The sequence below is a fragment of the Myodes glareolus genome, chromosome 2 (genome assembly GCF_982192425.1).
Source record: "Myodes glareolus chromosome 2, mMyoGla1.1, whole genome shotgun sequence".
In the NCBI taxonomy this organism is placed as follows: Eukaryota; Metazoa; Chordata; class Mammalia; order Rodentia; family Cricetidae; genus Myodes; species Myodes glareolus.
The window spans coordinates 57,308,887-57,327,454 of NC_142027.1; the positions used below are offsets into that span (position 1 = coordinate 57,308,887).

The window sequence follows — 18,568 nt, forward strand, 5'->3', positions numbered from 1 at the left end:
TTGGTGAGGGAGACAGAGACATGAATGGGGATTTCTGGATTGTGCAGGGGGCAAGCTGGAGGTTCCAACCAAACACTCACTAAAAATAATCCCATAGAGCGCAACAGAATAGGCACTTTCTGGGGCAGTCTTTGTGGGATTAATACCTATCAACAGGTAGGCATCTCCCACAAGTTTTCTGCTTTAGGAATCCTTCAAGGCTGAAATTTCTGAGTCTTTCAGCCACATTAAAACAAAAACTTGTATGTTCTTTCAAGGGGAAAAAGTAAAAGCGAAAATTTTGCAATAATTTAAGGGAAATTTAATGACAAATACATCGTGTCCAGTGGTATGCATGATCCAGGATGGGGGCAGAAAGAGGAGCATGACCAAAGGGAGTGAGGGCGCTGTCCTCCAACAGCCTCAGTCTGAGTTGTCAGGAGAGACACCGGATGCCCTGCATCGTCATGGCAAGCCTCTCCCCAGCTCTTTTATCACACATTTGCCAGTCTTGGAGCTCGGTAGCCTTGCCATAGCAGTTTGTTTTCCTTATGTTAAAATAAAGTTCTTTTAAAGTAGAACAGTATCACATTAAGAGTATTCAAAGCACAAATTATCAAATCTCCCTTAAACTCGGACCCTGCTTCCTTAGTCTCGGATTCCCATCTCTGGCTTCATTGGTCCTGCATTGCAGCACCTGGTATCTCTGCATGTATATGGGGTATGGGTGTGCAGGTAGGTGTGCAAGCATGCCCATGGGTGGAGGCCCAGACTTTGGTTGTCTTTGTCTCTCCCACCCCTTTCTTTATACACCAAGGCAGGATCTCATTTGAACCCCAGGTTCTTGTCTCCACTGCTGATCATTGCAGAAGCTGTTCTGCCCATCCTGCATTATGTGGGTGCTGGAACTCCAGACTGGGGTTCTTGGGTCTGCAGCAAATGAATTATCCACTGAACTCTCTCCCAGGTCTCAGCACATTTCAACACTTCATAGAAACCGAGTTTTGATATTTACACAGAGAGTCCCCAGAGCAGATTTGCTAAATGAAAGGACTGCCATTAAGGAATGCAGGATGTAGCAATCCGGTTGGTATGAGATGTAGGCAGCAGAGAACTCTCAGCCAAGGCATGCAGGCTGGAACAATTTCCCATGAGCTTTGAGAACAGTGGAACAGAGCAGGTTTGAAGCAACTTTCATCTAAGTATAATTTTGGCATGCAATACAAGTTTTAGGTGGGGTTAGCATTGGAGTGTGGAATACTTCAGATTCTACTTTAAAAGGCTTTGGATATTTAAGGCTTATGCAAAGACTATTGCTCTATTTTTAACATACGATTAAGCCAAGACAGAATATGAAAAATTTCATTCTACAAAGCAGGGACTAAAAATTTCCAGTATGTCAAGAATTATATACATATGGGGAAATCATATCAATATTACTTTTTCTATTAAATGCATTCCAGTAAGAGCTTCAAATTCTGTGGCCAATCATTACCTAATTTTGTATCTATTATGTGTCTACTGCTTGTCTATCATTCAGTGCTTTTTCTATGCTTATTTTCTGGAGAAGCCCATGATTGTTTAATTGGCCATTCATAAGCTCCACTGATACCATCAGAAAAAAAAACTCATCTGAGAATATTTCTTGAGTACATTTCATAATGCCTTTAAAAAACCATTTGTTTTTTTTATATAAATATGTAAGACCTGTTTACACAAATTCTCCCTTTCCTTCATTCACTGTCACTTTTTAGAGACTTTCAACCCTCACATTTTTCTTTTATGTACAACCCTGCAATAATAACTGTTGCAAGATCCTTTAGGGTAAAGGGTCTCCAAGCCAGGAAAGTCACACACAAACTTACAACATTTTTTTTTAAAGCCTGGGATTTCATTCGGTGCTTCAATTTCTAGCATGCTGATCAGAATTTTCAAAGTCTAAATCTCTGGAAATGTCTTCCAGAGTGCACCTAAAGTATCTCCATACTCCCTGGAAGCCTTGAGGGCACAGTGGGAGAAAGACAATAGGAATAGGGCTGGTAGAGGGACTCAGACATATGGTTAACATAGACACATTTTAAAGTTTTAGTCCTTGGGCTTTCCAAATCACAATCTGGAGAAAAGCACACAATAAGGACCCCCCCCCCCCGCCCACTATACACACTCACTCACAAAGACCTCTTGGAAAGGATTTTCTCTGACCAGTTAAAAAATCTATTTGAGATTGTGGATCAGAGAAGTAAACAGCTGCCATATCCAAGCTTAACAGTTTTTCTGTAATTTCAATTAACTCCATCCCAGAATATCCATTCTTTGACTTCATGGATTTCTTTTACTTTGGGCACGTTTTGGAATTGTTGAGAATTAACAAAACCAAATGAATGCACACTGACCATTTCAAAGGCTTTGTCTGAAATGCTCAGATGAAATGTCTCTAGCACACATATGTCACCTGGTGCTGGACTATGAAGTGGAGCCAATGAGTGGCACACAGATATAATAGGGACTGAGGAAATACTCGTGTCTATTGGTTGAAAGGTGATGGGTACATGGATTCAAAACACAAACTCTTTGCTTTTGCATGTACGGAAACTCTACAACTCCAACAAAGCAAAAGGGTTTGAGATAAATTATAAGTTCATCTTTAGCATCTTTTTAGTGTGTATCAAGTCAGTCATATTGGTTTTACCTCACTTAACTGTTAATAACTTTCTTCCTTGCAAGAGATTTCACTTTCTATTTAAAAAGATGCAACAGTATTGATACATATAACACTGTATAATTACACATATGCATACACTGTCACTTTTTTCTAACAGAATTTGTATCTTTAGCAAGGAGCTCCTCTTTCATCAGTCTCCCTCCCCTGATTTTATTCTCAGCAATGGAAAGGAAGTATGAAGTGACTTTGGTAATTCATTAGCTAATTCTACAGAACACATTTTACATACTACAGTACGAACAGATAGGAATTTAACTCACTTAAGAGTTTTTACACCATCAAATCTCCCAGAACAACTTAACTTCAGAATATAACATACTGTCAAGCTATGAATTTTCTCATATTGAGAAAATTCTCAATTTTCCTTCCTGAGTGCAGGGATCACATTGCATGCAACCATGTGTGGTCCCTCAGCATCCCTTGAATATGTTCAAAAGCATGCTGACTAGGACTTGAAAAAATGAGCACCCAATGTACATTTCCACTAAAGGTGCCATGCCAACATTTTCAATTCTAAAGGCAATAGTAGGTGGTACCACAACTACTTTCATTAAGTGATTCAGGGAGGTTCAAAACCCAGTGATAAGTGGGTGACGGTTCACTTTGGGGCCAAATATGTGTTATTACATACCTATGTTGATATACATATGGTTTCCAGAGGACTTTTGTTGTTTGGGACAAACAAAATTTTATATTTGAGACAGGGTCTCCTTACATGGCCCTGGTTGGTTGAGAACTGGCCTCAAAGTTAGATTGCCTGCCTTTGCCTCCCCAAGTGCTGGAATAAAGGCGACCACCACCATATCCAGGTCCAAAGAACTTTTTAAAATAAGACAAGTTTCAGGAACATTCTACTTATTTGACTTGAGGTGTGAGCTTTTATGGGTGGCCAATCCCTACAGCAAGAGTATGTCGCGCTCCCCTAAAAGCTCTCATCCCAAGTGGTAGCCTGAAGTGAATCTCCTTTCTTCCACTGGACTCCCCTCCACCTTACATCCTCCACATCAGGGAGAGCAAGCTCTACTCAGACAATGGTCAGCTTCAGGTAAACACAGTGTAAGGGGAAACCATTGACCAATGTTCTGAAATAGTTGAAGAATTCTTTATTATTTTTCTCTACTGTATTTAGTGGACATGATACACTGAAGGCACATACTCTATGGCTGGTAGCTGACAGAAAGAAAATGTATTTGAATAATATCTTTAAAATATTTCAAATTTTTATTAAATATTTTTATTCAGTTTTAAGATCACAGTTAAAGTACTTTAGCATGTTATACACATGACTTACATGTGCAATTTTTAGAAATATCAAATTAGGTATAAGATTTCGAAGAAATTATATAAATGTATATATTGACTTTTTACTACACATACATCTAAGAAAGCAATAATTCTGTTGTACCATTAACTGGAAATCATTTATTACATGGCATGTTTACACCAACTCTAAAGAGAACAAAGCCAATTTCCAAAGCAAATTAAAATGAAAACAAAAACTGAAATAAAATGAACAAATCAGTCATGCTAAAACTGTCAACAGACTTAAGACCTGGGGTCAAATGAAGCCATGGTTAATTTATGACATGTAAGTAAGCAATTCAAACCTATGAGAACCAGTTTATAACCTGGTGTGTGGAATCTCAGGAGGTTTTTTTTAATCAACCTTTTGACAAATTCCTGAGAGCCAGAGGCTTGCTTAGTGCTAATGACATGAAAATGTGGCTGAGCAATCACTAAGCTCAAGGTCCCCAGCCTTCCCTCCCGACCCTAGGTTCTGCTGCTCCAAGAGCCGAGGCACTAAACGTGAGGAGTCAGGAGACAAGAGCAAACCTTCTGGTGAGCAACAGAGAAGTCAGTGACATTCCATGGAACATGAGTGTCTCTATGATTTAGGTTAGAGCTTGTGAGGTAAGATTCGTGTTGTGGGTGGGTTTGGAGGCATTCTATCAGATCCTTGTTACTCAGTCACCAGTTCTGGCCCAAGTTATCAGAAAATCTTTGGAAGTAGTAGTAATGTTCACAAACATGAATTCTGTGCATGAAATCAATGTGAAGGCATGATCAGCTTGACCACTGTCTGCCATGAAAAAAAAAATCAAACAAACACAAAAGAAAAAAACAAAACAAAACAAAACAGTGGCCACAGAACTTTTAACTATAAAGTTCCTCCTGTGACTTTATCAGTTAAAAATCACACCACCACAGATAAAATTTGGTCAAAAGAGGACACTTTCCCTCCCTCAAAATGTATACTTATATATTTGAAGGAAAGGGCAGCACAGATAGGTGCAGATATACAAAGAAGTCAAACGTATGTCATTTACTTCTGTTGCTTCTTTGTTCTGAAATGTCAGAAGGTCATAACGTCCTCACTGAAAAGGACAGTCCTTCAGCATGGAGTATAACGAACGTAGCTATCACTTCCAAACATAAGCAAAGTAGTCCATCAAACCCTGACGCTTCCCCAGATCCATGGTTCCATGAACCACACAGCTGCTTCTGTTCTCATTATACACATGTTGTTAGTTAATCTAGGTAAGACTTTAACAATCCCCAAACTCAAATAAAACCAAGTCCAGCCTAACTCTTTGGGAATGCCTGTATAAACAGAAACAACATCTAATTAGCAAATAGTACACTTTGCATAAAGTGCAAAACAAGGATGTGTGGGGAGAAGCTAAGTTCAGTTTCCACCTAGCAGTCACTCCAAACACTAAACAGGTCAGATGCGATACGCACTCGCTCCTACTGCTCATTTCAGCACGACGTTGTTCTCTCCGGAGAAGCCAGTGTGTGAAGACAAAACACTGCAGTGGAAAATCGTGGCACTGAAGGTAGAAGCGAAAGACAGACTTACTGAAATTAACTTTGGAAGCCGAGGTAGCCCATGAGGATTGGCGTTATCTGAGGGCTCTGGGGAGCAGTGCAATCAAAGGTGAATCTCAACAGCATCATGTACACCCCAACATCTCCCTTACAAGCGGTGACTCCAGGCCTCCCCTGATTTCCTTCCTCTCCCCCGAGGAACCAGCAGTGGTGCGTCTCCTCTGCTGAATGAATGCTGTGCTCCAGCCTCCAGCTGCTGGTCTTCAGAACACTTATGACGCATACAGTAGTTTAGCAGGCAGCATGGTCCCACTGCTTCACATTAACATCAAATGCCAAGCTTGGAACAGAGTTATGTAGTATTCCCCACCCCACCCTATAAACAAAACACGTCATTCAGTTCTCAGCTAATGTCTGTTCCATAGCAATTTACAATTTGCTTGAGATTTTACATCGGTGCAAACACTTCCGTACGCTGAGTCAAAGACTGCAGAGTGCAAACACATTTTTTATGACTTAGCAAAACATCTTGACTTTAAGAAAACAATAGGGAATCAACACGTCAGACTCCAACCCCCAGACGGGTTCAGACGCTCCTCTGCACATACAGTGTTGTCAACATTTTTTCTGTAGTAACTGTAAAGGCAGGAAGTAAGGTCATAATGATACTATAGGAATTCTTTCAGCATGGCTTCTGGGCCACATCTGATAAAATTAAGTAATTTCTGACACTTGAGGGGGAAAGGCTGCCAGAATGACAGGATCACTCAGGAGGGGGTTGAATGAATTAAGAGTTTGGATCCCCCATTTGAGACTAACCTAATCTGGGGACAGGAACCTGTGGTTTCCAATGTGGCCGTGGGACTTTTTTTTCCTTTTCCTGATCTCATTTACAGTACCCAAACAAACAAAACTTCTAGGATGTCTTACAGCATTTTCTTTTCCGCTCATCTTAAGAGCTGAAGTTTTAGTTACTATAACATACTCTGGACACTTCAAATTTACATTGGAAACACCAGAATAACTAAAATAAATAAAAGGCTAAAGAACACTGGAAGAGTCCTATGTCTGCACCTGAGACAGAACCTCCCACTCCAGCCCTGCAGAGAAGGGCAAGGACAACTTTCAAAACAGGATTTATATACAGGTTTGAATCCAGAAATTAAGGTTAAAAGCATAAATACTGACAACTTGAACTAAATGCAAAGTGGTTTCAGAAAGATATGCTACAACAATTTAGAATATAACAAAGCAGAAGAACATTGTATTTTGGTTTGCTTGAGATATACATAAGGTGCAAATGACTTGTTTTCATGAGGATGCTATGAGACAAACGTCAGTGTGGCTGGTGCTTGCTGCCAGATTACAAGAAGGCATCAGAGCAACACAGCAATGCCAGTTTCCAGAAGGAGAGGAGCGACATGAAGACGACAATGCTAATGCAGTGGAGAACGACGTAATGGACTGAAGGGTTTGTGCTAACAAATGTTACCTGAAAAAACCAACACCCCTCTCCAGCAGATGGGGCATAAGAAGCACAGCTACTGAAATCAAGACCTCGCTCGGAGAACTATAAAGCTTTGCAGGACTTCTGCTACTCTCAGTGCCTAACCGCTTAAAAATTAAGCATTTCTACAAAAAGGTTTGTTTTTAAAGTATCTGAAAACAGCCATATCCAGGAAGTCCCTCCCATCCCCACCCTGCCTACGGGAAAAGCCGATCAGGTAAGATATTAACCACGTAGAAAAAGGTCATCTCTTGTTTGTTTCTTTTTTAAAAAAAAGGTCTCAGGAATATACAGCAATCTCTGAAGGGATTCTAGTGAAATGTACTCGGAGGGCTGAAGGAGGGTGCTCTGGCAAAAATAGATCTATTCTAATGTACTCTAGAGAATAACAAGTTAGTACCATTGTCAAGATGCATGTTCTGCACCAATGCAATTGTTGGTTTTCTACTTTTGTTACTAATTTTTTGGGTTTTAGCTAATTATGTTTAAATCACTGCTAGCAAGTGGTCCAAAACTCCAACAGCCACCAACATCAGGACCCAGCAATTTCCAAACATTCACTTTTTTTTGTTTCAAAATTTAGAAAATATTATTAAAACAGTTATCATAGTAAAAATAGTATGCTAAAATCTGGGGCTATTCACTCAGTTTATTTCTATGTGAATGGGGTTAAGCTATACCTACTGATTTACCTTTTACTAATTCTTCCTTCCTCCATCCCCACAATGAACATGAATTTTTGAGGACACAATTTTAATACTCTGCTGCCCTCCCTACCTGCTGCTTTGGGAAAATAACAACAAAACAAACCTATCATTTTCAATTCTGTTAACATTGTTGTACATATTTTCCAGCACCGGAACTGAAGGAATATCTACAACCGTGAGAAGCTAGACCTAGACAGTATTAATAGATTCATTTTATATGGCTATTAGGTCAAATTACAATTAGAAAAAAAATCATTACACTTCAGTCAAGTATAAATAAGAAAGCTAGATAAAACCATGTAAACTGTCACCATTAGAGATCTAATTCAAAAGCTTCAAATTCCAGCTAGCACTATCAAAACTCCACCAGTTTGAAAACTATTAAAAATTATTGCTGGGATCCAAAAATTAAAATTTGGTAGTTTGTGCTGTGTTGCAACAGTGGGGAAATACTTTGTGCTATGGAAAAAATACCCTGTAAAATCTGTAGCCTCAGATTAATTTTGATGTATCACTTTGCATCTGTTGCTAGGAAACAAGACACTGTGAACGTCAGGTGGTTAAGTCAATATGTTGAATGTTGTAAGCCAGTTAATCCACTTGGCACTGGCATATGGTTGGTTTTATGCTTAAAAGCAACAAAACATGAAAAGGAAACAGAAACTTGTAGGTGGATCTGACTGAGAGGCGCACTTCAGACAACGCCCCCCTCGTTTACTCAATACCTCCTCAACAACACAAACTCCAAATGGCTCCTAAACCTGCAGTGCCTATTAGGCCGTGCATAGCAATCGCAACCCGTCCAGTCTGTCTGGGATGGATGTAAAAGGTCTGAAGCTCCAAGTCCATATGAAGTGAGCATCTTCAATGTGTTTAGAATAATGAAGTAATACTAAGGTCACTTCTGAATAATATTTTTGTCTTTTTTTGTTTGTATGAACGATCCATTGGTCACTTAGACCCCTGTGTAAAAATAAAAGAATCCTCAAGGCATGAAAACATCAGTAATCTGTAATCTGCAGGATGCTTCCCCTGTCTGGGAAAATATTTGCCACAATTTGCCCCAAGCAAATTCTTCTTGGTCACTCAAGGCTAAGAAAAAAATTCAGATTGTAAGAATTGTAATAGTCTCTTTCTTGATCTCAAAATCAAAATATCTCTCTCTCTCTCTCTCTCTCTCTCTCTCTCTCTCTCTTTCTCTCTCTCTGCCAGCAAACTACCACTACCATTCTGGTGGCAAATATAAAAGTGCAGAATATATGGACCACAAGGCCGAGCATACACCGCTAACAATGGTACGTCTGCCTGCCCATGCTGCTTAGGAGTCTCTGGTACAGGCTTTTTAATATTTATTCTACAATATAAATGTAGGTATAACCTATTATATAAACCATCTTAGAACTTAAATCTTCATGTACAAAAGACTAAGAATATCTAATAATAACTAGTGCAGTGCGTCAGGGTTTTTTTGTTTGTTTTGAAAGAATAACTAGGTAATATATGAAACTAGTTTCACACTCTCTGGTTGGTAAAAGAGACGCTGGATGAGCTACAGTAAAGGCAGCCTTTTACCAAGTTACCACTGGTCACCATCAAAAGCCTTCCTTCCATGCAAAGCAAAGGTCCCCATCCCTTTGCTTTTGCTCAGTGTCACGCAGTAACACCGCCCTCAGAACTTGGGGCTTCTGAAACAACAAATGGGCCCAGAATGCTAAGTTTTGCTTCAAGTGATTCTGGGCTGTGTGGGACAACAAGCATTTGTCTGCAGTCTGTACTTCCCACCACATGGACTCGCCAGCATCCCTGGTAAAGACAAGGCTAGGGTAGTAGGTAAAGCACAATGTTTTACAATTAAAGAGCGCTTCACTGGTCAGCGCAAGAAATCAGTACAGGAGCCTGTGGCATTTCTTTTGGCTGTCCATCATGGGTGAGTGGAGTTGACCTCTGACCTCTGTAAAACAAAAGGGGAAAAAGTCACTTATTGAGGGTATATAATCTGAGATAAGCAAGAACAATGGGTGATAAGAACATTCCACTGTCTTCCTCAACAGTAATTAATTGCTACTGAGTCATTTCATTAAATCCAGTTTTGTCTTTATAATTTTACTTTGCTCCTTCCTTTTCTTTCCTTTCTTTTCTGAAGAGTTATTCATCGCCTACCCCACACAATACTCCCTAACAATGTATTTTCTTGTTACCATTCAAAGCTAAGGCCTTCCACTCTGTAGAGATAAAAACCTGAAATACCCACAAAGCTGAGCAACTTCTCAGCACATGGAAAACTTTCAGCTAAGACTGGAGCTCTATGAGAACACCTTCCTCTGAATGCAGGGAGATTTTAAATGGCACTTTCCTGTGCTCAATTTGCCCAATAAGGAAACTCTCCTATCTTGATTCGTAATCTCCGGAAAAGAGAATCCACCTAAGCTGGGACACAAGGAATAAAACCAATATTTTGTTTTCAAAATACATCAGGAAGAGACAAAACATCAGTGGGTATGGTATAATTACAGCCAAAATGTGCAGCTGGTCTCAGGAAGGTATGCATACAGTTGCATGAGGCATGCAAGCTGCAGCAGCAGAATGTCTGAGAGAGGGGACTAACCACAGGGGCTAGAAGGAGGAACAACAATTCCTGCATCTGCTTACAAAGGCAAGAATGGCCTAGCTGGGAGGGGACAGCACTTCCCTGAGTACAAAGCAAGGCTGTGGAGGGCAGGTGCAGGTTTGCTGAGAGTGGAAAGGCTTGCCTGGGTGTTCTGCTGTTGCAAAGGGTGAGTCACAGAAGGCTAACTGATGGGACAATGATGCAACTACAGCTCTGTGTAGAGGAGAATGCTTGCAGCAGTGAGCTGACTGTGGCCTTTGCTGAGCCCTTCATTATGATTCTCACTGAGGTGCAAGTGGAGAAGCATCATCTTGCTCACAGGCTTAGCAGATCTCCCAGCAAATGTCTGCCAGCCCTCACTCCCCAGTGGGAAGCTGCAGTGCACAAGAGAACAAGAATATGACTTCCTGGAGACATCTGGAGGCTGGGTGAGGGAGCATAAGAATTGACAGCTAAAGGTCCAGGAAGAGACAGAGCTGCCACCAGGGCCTTCAGGTGTCTGGAGGTAAGAGGGGCATGAAGCTCTAGCACACTGTACATCCGCTGGGCTTTCAAAGCTTTTGTACTTGACTGAAAGTCTCATAAATAAAGTTACTTTTCAGTGAGTAATCCACTTTGGATAAAAAAAAAAAGAAAAACAAACAAACAAACAAAAAAAACACCCAGGTTTACAAAAAGCCCTTCTTTCTTTCCCAAAGGATCCATTAAGTAGCAGAAGATCCAACTATAATAAAGTGTTCTCTCTATGAAATTTCACTGAGTTCAAGGAGTTCTCATGGCTGTGATCTGGTCAGATCCTTACAGCTTGATCCTTTGGGGATGTCATTACATTCAACATAAAGTGAGGAAACTGAGGAGCAGAGCACCTAGAGTTGAAGAAATTAATGGGCTTCTGTCTACCATGAGTCAGATGTCAAGACGGTCCTTACTGTGTACCCACAGTGTTTTGACAGGGGATATTGTCATGGCTACCAACATCCTTAGCACTGAGATGTCAAGTCATCCATGTAACACCTCCATGAGATGTGCGGCATTGCAGTGGTTTAAATGAAGAATGTTCCCCAGGCTCAGACATTTGGGCACCTGGTCCCCACGGGGTGGTGTTGTTCGGGGAGGTTGTGGAACCTTAGAGAGATGAAGCCTGGCTAGAAGAAGTATATGACACGGGGAGGGCTTTCAGAGTGTTTATGGTTTCTATCTAATTTCTATTTCCTCTCCCCACTCTGTGTTCATGGTTGAGATGGCACTGTCAGCTACTGGCTCCTGTCATCATGCCTGCTGCCTGTAGCCATGACCCCCACCATGATGAATTCTTATCCCTCTTGAGCTGTATGCCCAAGTAAACCCTTCTTTCTAGAGTCCAACTGCTACAAGTTGCTTTGGTCATGGAGTCTTATCATAGCATCAGAACATTAATAAATACAGCCACTCCCAATTTATATAAAACAAATGCTGGGAGCGAGATTGGGTAATTATGCTCAGGATATTCTACTGTTCTTCCCTCACACCTCTGCTTCAAGATCTGACTCCAGAACGCTTAGAAAATACTGCTTCTCTACTCACAGGAATTTCAAAGAAATGAAGTTTAGCATAGTACAATATCCAAGACAAAATACTTGGTTGCCATTTACTCTCATGTTTACCATACTGTTAATTCACATATATACTTTGCAACAATTCACATAAATAACAGTGCCCTTGTACTCAGTATGAAAGCCAGAACATTGTGTGTAAAACACCAATCACTTCTGAAATGTTTGGTTGGTTTCAACACAGCTTCCTCCACTCACGTCTGACCACTTACCTGTGCACATTCTCCATGGCTGCAACCTCTGCCAGCGCAGCGAGGCTAAAGAATGCAGACACAGCGGGCATTTCTGGAGTACTGCTCCGTGGCTCCTCAACCGTGTTGTGTGAGCAATCATCACTGCAGTATGTCTCAGTCACTTTAGGGAGACTCCTATGTGGTTGCTCCTTTGGTTTGTCATCTGAAACAAAAGAGAAATTCATCACAGGTGGATCACTCAGAGACGAGTCCTGAGGGAGCGCTGTGACAGGCAGCGTGGGGAGCTATCTTTCCTGTCCATGTCTGCTACCTTCTGAATAGCAAAGCTTATCCAGAGTATCTTCCTCTAAGGCAATAAAGCACTTTCATTAAGCTCAATGGCAACTTCCGACTGTGGACTCTGCCCAAAAGCTGACAAAAGAAAAGGTGTGTTTTATTCAGTCAAAGAATGGTTCAGTGTTGGGGTCAGAAGGAAAAAAGTGAACTGTGACCAAAACAAAACCCATGAAACTTCTGTGATACACATGCACCTCTCAAGAAGCCATAGCATAGACTGTCATGGTAATGTGGACTTGGGGTTTAGTGTAATTCTAACAGGTAGAACAGACTAAACAGATAATCAATCAGTCCTGCTGAGCTCCCATATTGTGATTTTGTTCAAAAGACATAGGGACTGGGCTAGAGAGATGGCTCAGTGGTTAAGAGCACTGCCTGCTTTTCCATAGGTCCTGAGTTCAATTCCTGGCAACCACATAGTGGCTCACAAGCATCTGTAATGACATTTGGCCTGCAGACATACATACAGAATATTGTATACATAATAAATAAATATTAAAAAAGACATAGGGACCGAAGACAAAAGACTTTCTGGTACCTATAAAAATACAAAAGAACACTTTCTTCATTATGCAAACATCGTAGGAGAGACAGAATTTTTAATAATATTTAAATATAGAAAACAACTGATAAAAGATATGATTGTCATAATTAGGACAAAAAAGTGGCATGTTGTTTCCTATACAAAGGGAGTATCTCCTAAAACTTCTTTTTTCCTACAAATGAGAATGAATGAGATCATAAACGAACAAGGATGTAACAATCTATAAAATGAAAGTTATGCATGAAAAGTAGAAAGAACATTTGGGAGAAGGGAATCAGTTAGGGTTTGAGATAAGAATAATGGGAGTAGAGTGTGATCAAAGCACACTATATACATCAATAAAGAGGTCATTATGGCGCCTACTACTTTCTACAACAAGATTTGAGCTAATCATGAATAAAGAAAAATAAAAATCACAGATCAGAATATATTACAAATAATACATTAGAAAGTGAAGAGAGGAAGGACCCGTTGGACCAACGCTGATGTTAGTCTTCACTCTGACCCCCCATTCAGACATAGACCTCCCCCCTTCAAAGTCTCACTCTGCTATGAGACTAAAACTAGGAGTTGTAATCTGCTTTACAGGCTTAACAACTATTTAAAAATACAAGATACAAGGAAAGTGAAAAATTAATGATTGCCCTATTGTCTATTTCTTTTAATTTATTTATTTTTATTTTATGTGCACTGGTGTTTTGCCTACATGTATGTCTGTATGAGAGTGTCAGGTCCTCTGGAACTGGAGTTACAGACAATTGTGAGCCACCATATGGGTGCTGGGAATTGAACCCAGGTCCTCTGGAAGTGCTCTTAACCACTGAGCCATCTCTCCAGCCTTGCCCTCTACTTCGAAGTCAGCAAGTAATTCATATCTGCAAATACTGATATAACCCAAATGAGATCAAACTGATCCGATCACTGTGCCTAGCTAGCATGGCACCTCAAGATTTTCAGAGGATGTTCAGTCACCATCCTATTCTTTACCTTGAGCCTTCCAGAAAATTCCACTGGAAACAAGTAGATTACAAGCTAAGACAGGAAGTGGGTAATTTTGCTGTCTGTTTAGACCAATAAGATTTCCAGATACATTCTTGGGCTCCATTAGTGGTCTGAATCAGTCCTACACAAAGTGTTAAATATATTTTCAGGTTCCTTAACTCATTGCTTTGAATATCTAATAATCTGGCTTGTAGTGACATGAATAGTATGAAGTTACAGAGACTCATCTAGTAGCTTTCAAAATCTACTCTCCGGAATTTACTTAAGACTGTTTGGTGGAGGGGCAGGCATGCTGAGAAAAAGCAGCCAATACTCCAAAAATTACCTTTCCTTTCTAGGAAGTCAGACACACACTTGGAGAAACAGCTATGTATGGCATTAAGCATGAAATGAGCATGTGTGGAGGCCAATAAAAAGATACAAAATAGACAGGGTTTTCATTGAGAAACAACAATCGGCTGGTTTATAATTACTTGCTGGCCAATGTAGCCATCATGGACACCTGCTGGTTTTCAGAACCTTGACCTAAAGGTCTTGATCCTTACCCAAGGTACCTCCTGCTGGTGATACTCGGCCATCTGCAGTTCTGACAAGGTGTGTGATCTTGGTTTTCCTTGCTTTTCTCTTTTGGCTGCCTACCAAAGGTTCTTGCATTGCTGCTGGCTCTGGAGTGTTGGGAATGGATAGGGCATTTTTAACCTTATAAACAGGCTCTGCGGTGTTTTTGTCTTCTGAAAATATGGCTGAAACAGGATAAATGCATAGTTATATACCAAACCACAAAGCATCAGTACCATTCTAGAAAAGATATATTTCCACATACCTGACCCATCTGAATAGAGAATTTACACTCAAGTTTTCAAAACATTGACGGAAAAAAAATGAAACATTATCACAATTTGTTTACTACTTATATATAGTTCCTCAAATCTTCACAGGATTTAGATACATCACCTCATACCTTTTATGGTGTGAAGTAAAACAGCCAGGATATCACAACTGACCAACAAGCATTCCACCACTGAGCTACATTCCCAGTTCCTTCTTTCCCTGTCAACTATCTTTGGCAGGCTTGGGTGGGGTAGAGGTGTTAATGTATGCAAACTTTCACCTGAATCCCAAGAGATCACAAGTCCTGGGTGTGATCAGGGGGCCTGAGTGCTAGCCAGTAGTTTCTTGTCTTCTGAAGACACAGAGATTTAAACATGTGCTTCTTAAATGCACATTTACAGCTGGGACATTTACCTTTCAGTACCAGTCTGGCCTGAGCAGGAAAGAAAACTGGAAAACAGGAAAGGCTTAAACTTTTCACATGCATGCTGATTTCTCACCGCGGATAGGCAGACATTGGTGGAGTCAGCATGCAAATGAAATCCTAACACTAGGACAGAGTGAACATGCTGAATGACATAATTGAATAAAGCACAGTTCACGGGGAGGCTGCATTTTAGCGCTGTAATTGCAAAACCAATAAATCATTTAATAACACAGGACTGAAATCTCAGTGACTCTAGCATCGAGAGTAAGGATGGTGCATGGCATTGAAGTGTTCTTTAGTTTTGATTACATGGGAATACTTGTCTTTTACACTTACTTCCTTAGGTGTTCCTCCTTCCCATCCCCTTATTTTGAAATAATAAAGGAACATGTAGTTACTAGTATAGTAAACATTCAAAGGTAAATAAACACACTATGGGACTGGGGAGGTGGCTCAGCTCTTAAGCTCAGTGGCTGTTCTTCTTGAGGACCTGGCGTTGATTCCCAACAACCATGTGACAGGTGACAGCCCTCAGTAACTTCAGTTTTGGGGAATTCAATACTGTCTTTGGGCCTTGATGACTACTAGGCAAATGTGATACACAGGTAAAAAAAACACCCATGCATGGAGGTAAAGGTTGCATACATATAGATAAATTAATTAAAAAAATAAAAGCAATCAAGTTTTATGATTTGGAACCCCCCCCCCCTTTTAATGCCAGTGGCTGGCCTGAAAGTTTTTTGGACAGAAAAAAAGTTAAGCATTTTTCTATCTGTTTTAATGGTCATCCAGTTTTCTAAAGGCAGGCATAGAAATAATTTCTGCCAAAGGAAAGAGAAGACTAGGTCAGGAAATCACAATTTGACATGGCAAAGTCCAAGAAAACCAAACAAAGAGTATAAACTGGATGATGGATCTGAAAGTAGGCACAGACTGTTAAACTATGGTAGTACAGTTCTTTAATCTCAGCACTTGGGAGGCAGAAGCAAGCGATCTCTGGGTCTGAAGCCAAACTGGTCTACAGAGTGGGTTCTAGGACAGCCAGGGCTACACTGAGAAACCCTGTCTCGAAAAACCAACCAACCAACCAACCAACCAACCAACCAACCAACCAACCAACTAAACATACAAACAAACAAAAAACTCTAAACATACAGTATAAGAAGAAAGAGCAAGATAAAGAGGAAAATCTGGTAAGAACAGCTTCAGGTGTTAGAAACACTGTTGGTATAAATACTCCTGCAAGTGAAAGTGAAAATTTTAATCTAGATTTTTAGAGATTTTAGATATAGCCTTGTGAAAGGAAGACTACAAATTATCAAGGTATTTTGCTGTGTAAATCATGGTCCCTTGCCTTTGATAGATACCTAAATGAAGAGATTGACTCACACTCCAAACACATGGGAAAGTCACTCCAATTACATCAAAATAGAGTATGAGCGTCCCTTTGCCCTTGTATCAATATCTCAGTATTGCAATACCACGACTGTCTGGGGACAGGATTAAGGCAGCAATTACCGGTTTAATAATACCCACAAACACCTGTTAAGCAATGCTTCTAAGCACTATTTCAAGTACAGAATCCACAATCAGAAAAAGCCTTCTTACAATTTTAGACCCAGTCCCAAGTTCAAGGATGGAATAGTTTTGATGGTAGGCATTCAGGCTCAGACTATTGGTACTCTGCTTCTTAGAATAAGCCAATGGCAGTATATATTTAACATTTGTAAAAATAAAAGCTCTAATTAAAAAAAACACTACAATTTAGTTAGAAATACCTCAAAGAAGTTTAATTACTATATAGCCTTAAAGCTCAAAGCCTCAGACAAGTTTAAAGAAGGCAAACCTCCAAACCTGAATTAAAATGAACATCAAATAATGTCTCTTGCATATTCATAAGCTTCAGCTTCATTGCTTTCTAATCCAGGAGCCTCACCTGTCACTCTAGCTAGAGGGAACTCTGCTCATCCCTCCAATATCATCACTGCTTTATTGGTGGACCATCCCAAAAGCACACCAATTTGACTTTTCTACTTCTATTTTTTTAAAAAAAAATCTAGACTTTGTGGTAAGAAGGGCAAAGCACAGTTCCAAAGGTGAACTTTTCACCTTTCAAAGGGGAAAAGAGTCACAGCCAAGCAGTTCGTGAGACGTCATCTGACTTCCACAGAGACTACAGTCTCAGGCACCTAGAGCTTACTAACTGTGGGAGGGACCATGATCTTTCCATGTAAGGATGTGAATTGGGCCAGATTAGCTCTAAAGAAGACACTCTGACCTAAAAGGATGGTTTTGCCACAATCTATAATAAGGTTAGGGTTATGTCAGGGAAAAATAAACCTCTTAGTCAGCTCCAGGGTCTCGAGTAGGAAGGACACTTATGGGTTAGCACTGTTTTCGTTGATTGTCACTGATGAGCCTTGAAGCAATTACATTCTACTAAGTAGTTGCTGTTTTTAAAGTCTCTTCCAGATGACCTGGTAGAGACACACTGAAGACCAAACACATGGCTGCTAAAGGACTGGGTATGGGAGGAGAATTCAGTCCACAGGAAGACAGGAGGAAAAAGGCAAAGAAAGGGCATCAGCAACACTCAATTGTAAATGTCAGCCTATTAGGGGAAGGTAAAAAAATAACAAGTTACAGGCTAGGTGAACGGGAAGTCTGTGTCAGTGCCCCGGAGAGAAGCTACAGTGCTTACCCAGAAGGGGTTTCATCTAAACCTATTGCCAGATCTAAAAGGAATCATGAGTTCTGTGCATCATTCACACCTGACAAAGGTATGGAATAAGACGGTGTTAGGGCGTTAGAGGCAGAGCTGAGGTTTTGCCTCATGCTTTGACTGGGGATTAAATCCAGAAAATCCAGCCATGTACCATGACCCAGGCAAAGGGTCAGCCCTCAGGGAGAATCTCCTAAAACAGAAGAACCGATGAAGCAAAGGGCAAGCCAACAAATAGTGTCTATGACAAAACGGTATTCAGCCACACCAACCCACAGCAAAACATGTGAGAGGCAGGGCACGTGGGGCACAAAATAAAACAGCTCAGGGAGAAAATCAGGCCCCTCTTCCCCCCCTCAAGCAAACGGAAATGTGAGAAAAGGAAGGCTTTGACATCCAAAAGCATATTAGTCATTTCTCTTTGGGCTTTTAATTGAGTACACAAAACAACTCAAGCACACTGGAACAAGTCCACAGGGCTGGTTTCCACACTCGACAATAACCACAGCACACGTGAAGGGCATCATCTGAGGGTGATAATGCCAGCTCACTCCTGGAGCCACATTAG

General features: G+C 40.6%; 1 protein-coding gene across 9 annotated transcripts in view; it reads right to left on the reverse strand.

Moving 5' to 3' along the window:
• Window positions 1-3,789: 3,789 nt before the first annotated feature.
• Bbx (BBX high mobility group box domain containing) overlaps window positions 3,790-18,568 on the reverse strand; it is a 248,248-nt gene continuing 233,469 nt past the window's right edge. For all 9 annotated transcript variants that reach the window (XM_087900720.1, XM_087900711.1, XM_087900706.1 and 6 more), the window contains 3 exons: window positions 14,566-14,763; window positions 12,157-12,340; window positions 3,790-9,695 (listed from right to left, as the gene is read on the reverse strand). In XM_087900720.1, coding sequence (XP_087756846.1) covers window positions 9,608-9,695; window positions 12,157-12,340; window positions 14,566-14,763 — 470 coding nt within the window. In that variant the 3' untranslated portion in view covers window positions 3,790-9,607. The remainder of the gene's footprint in view (window positions 9,696-12,156; window positions 12,341-14,565; window positions 14,764-18,568) is intronic.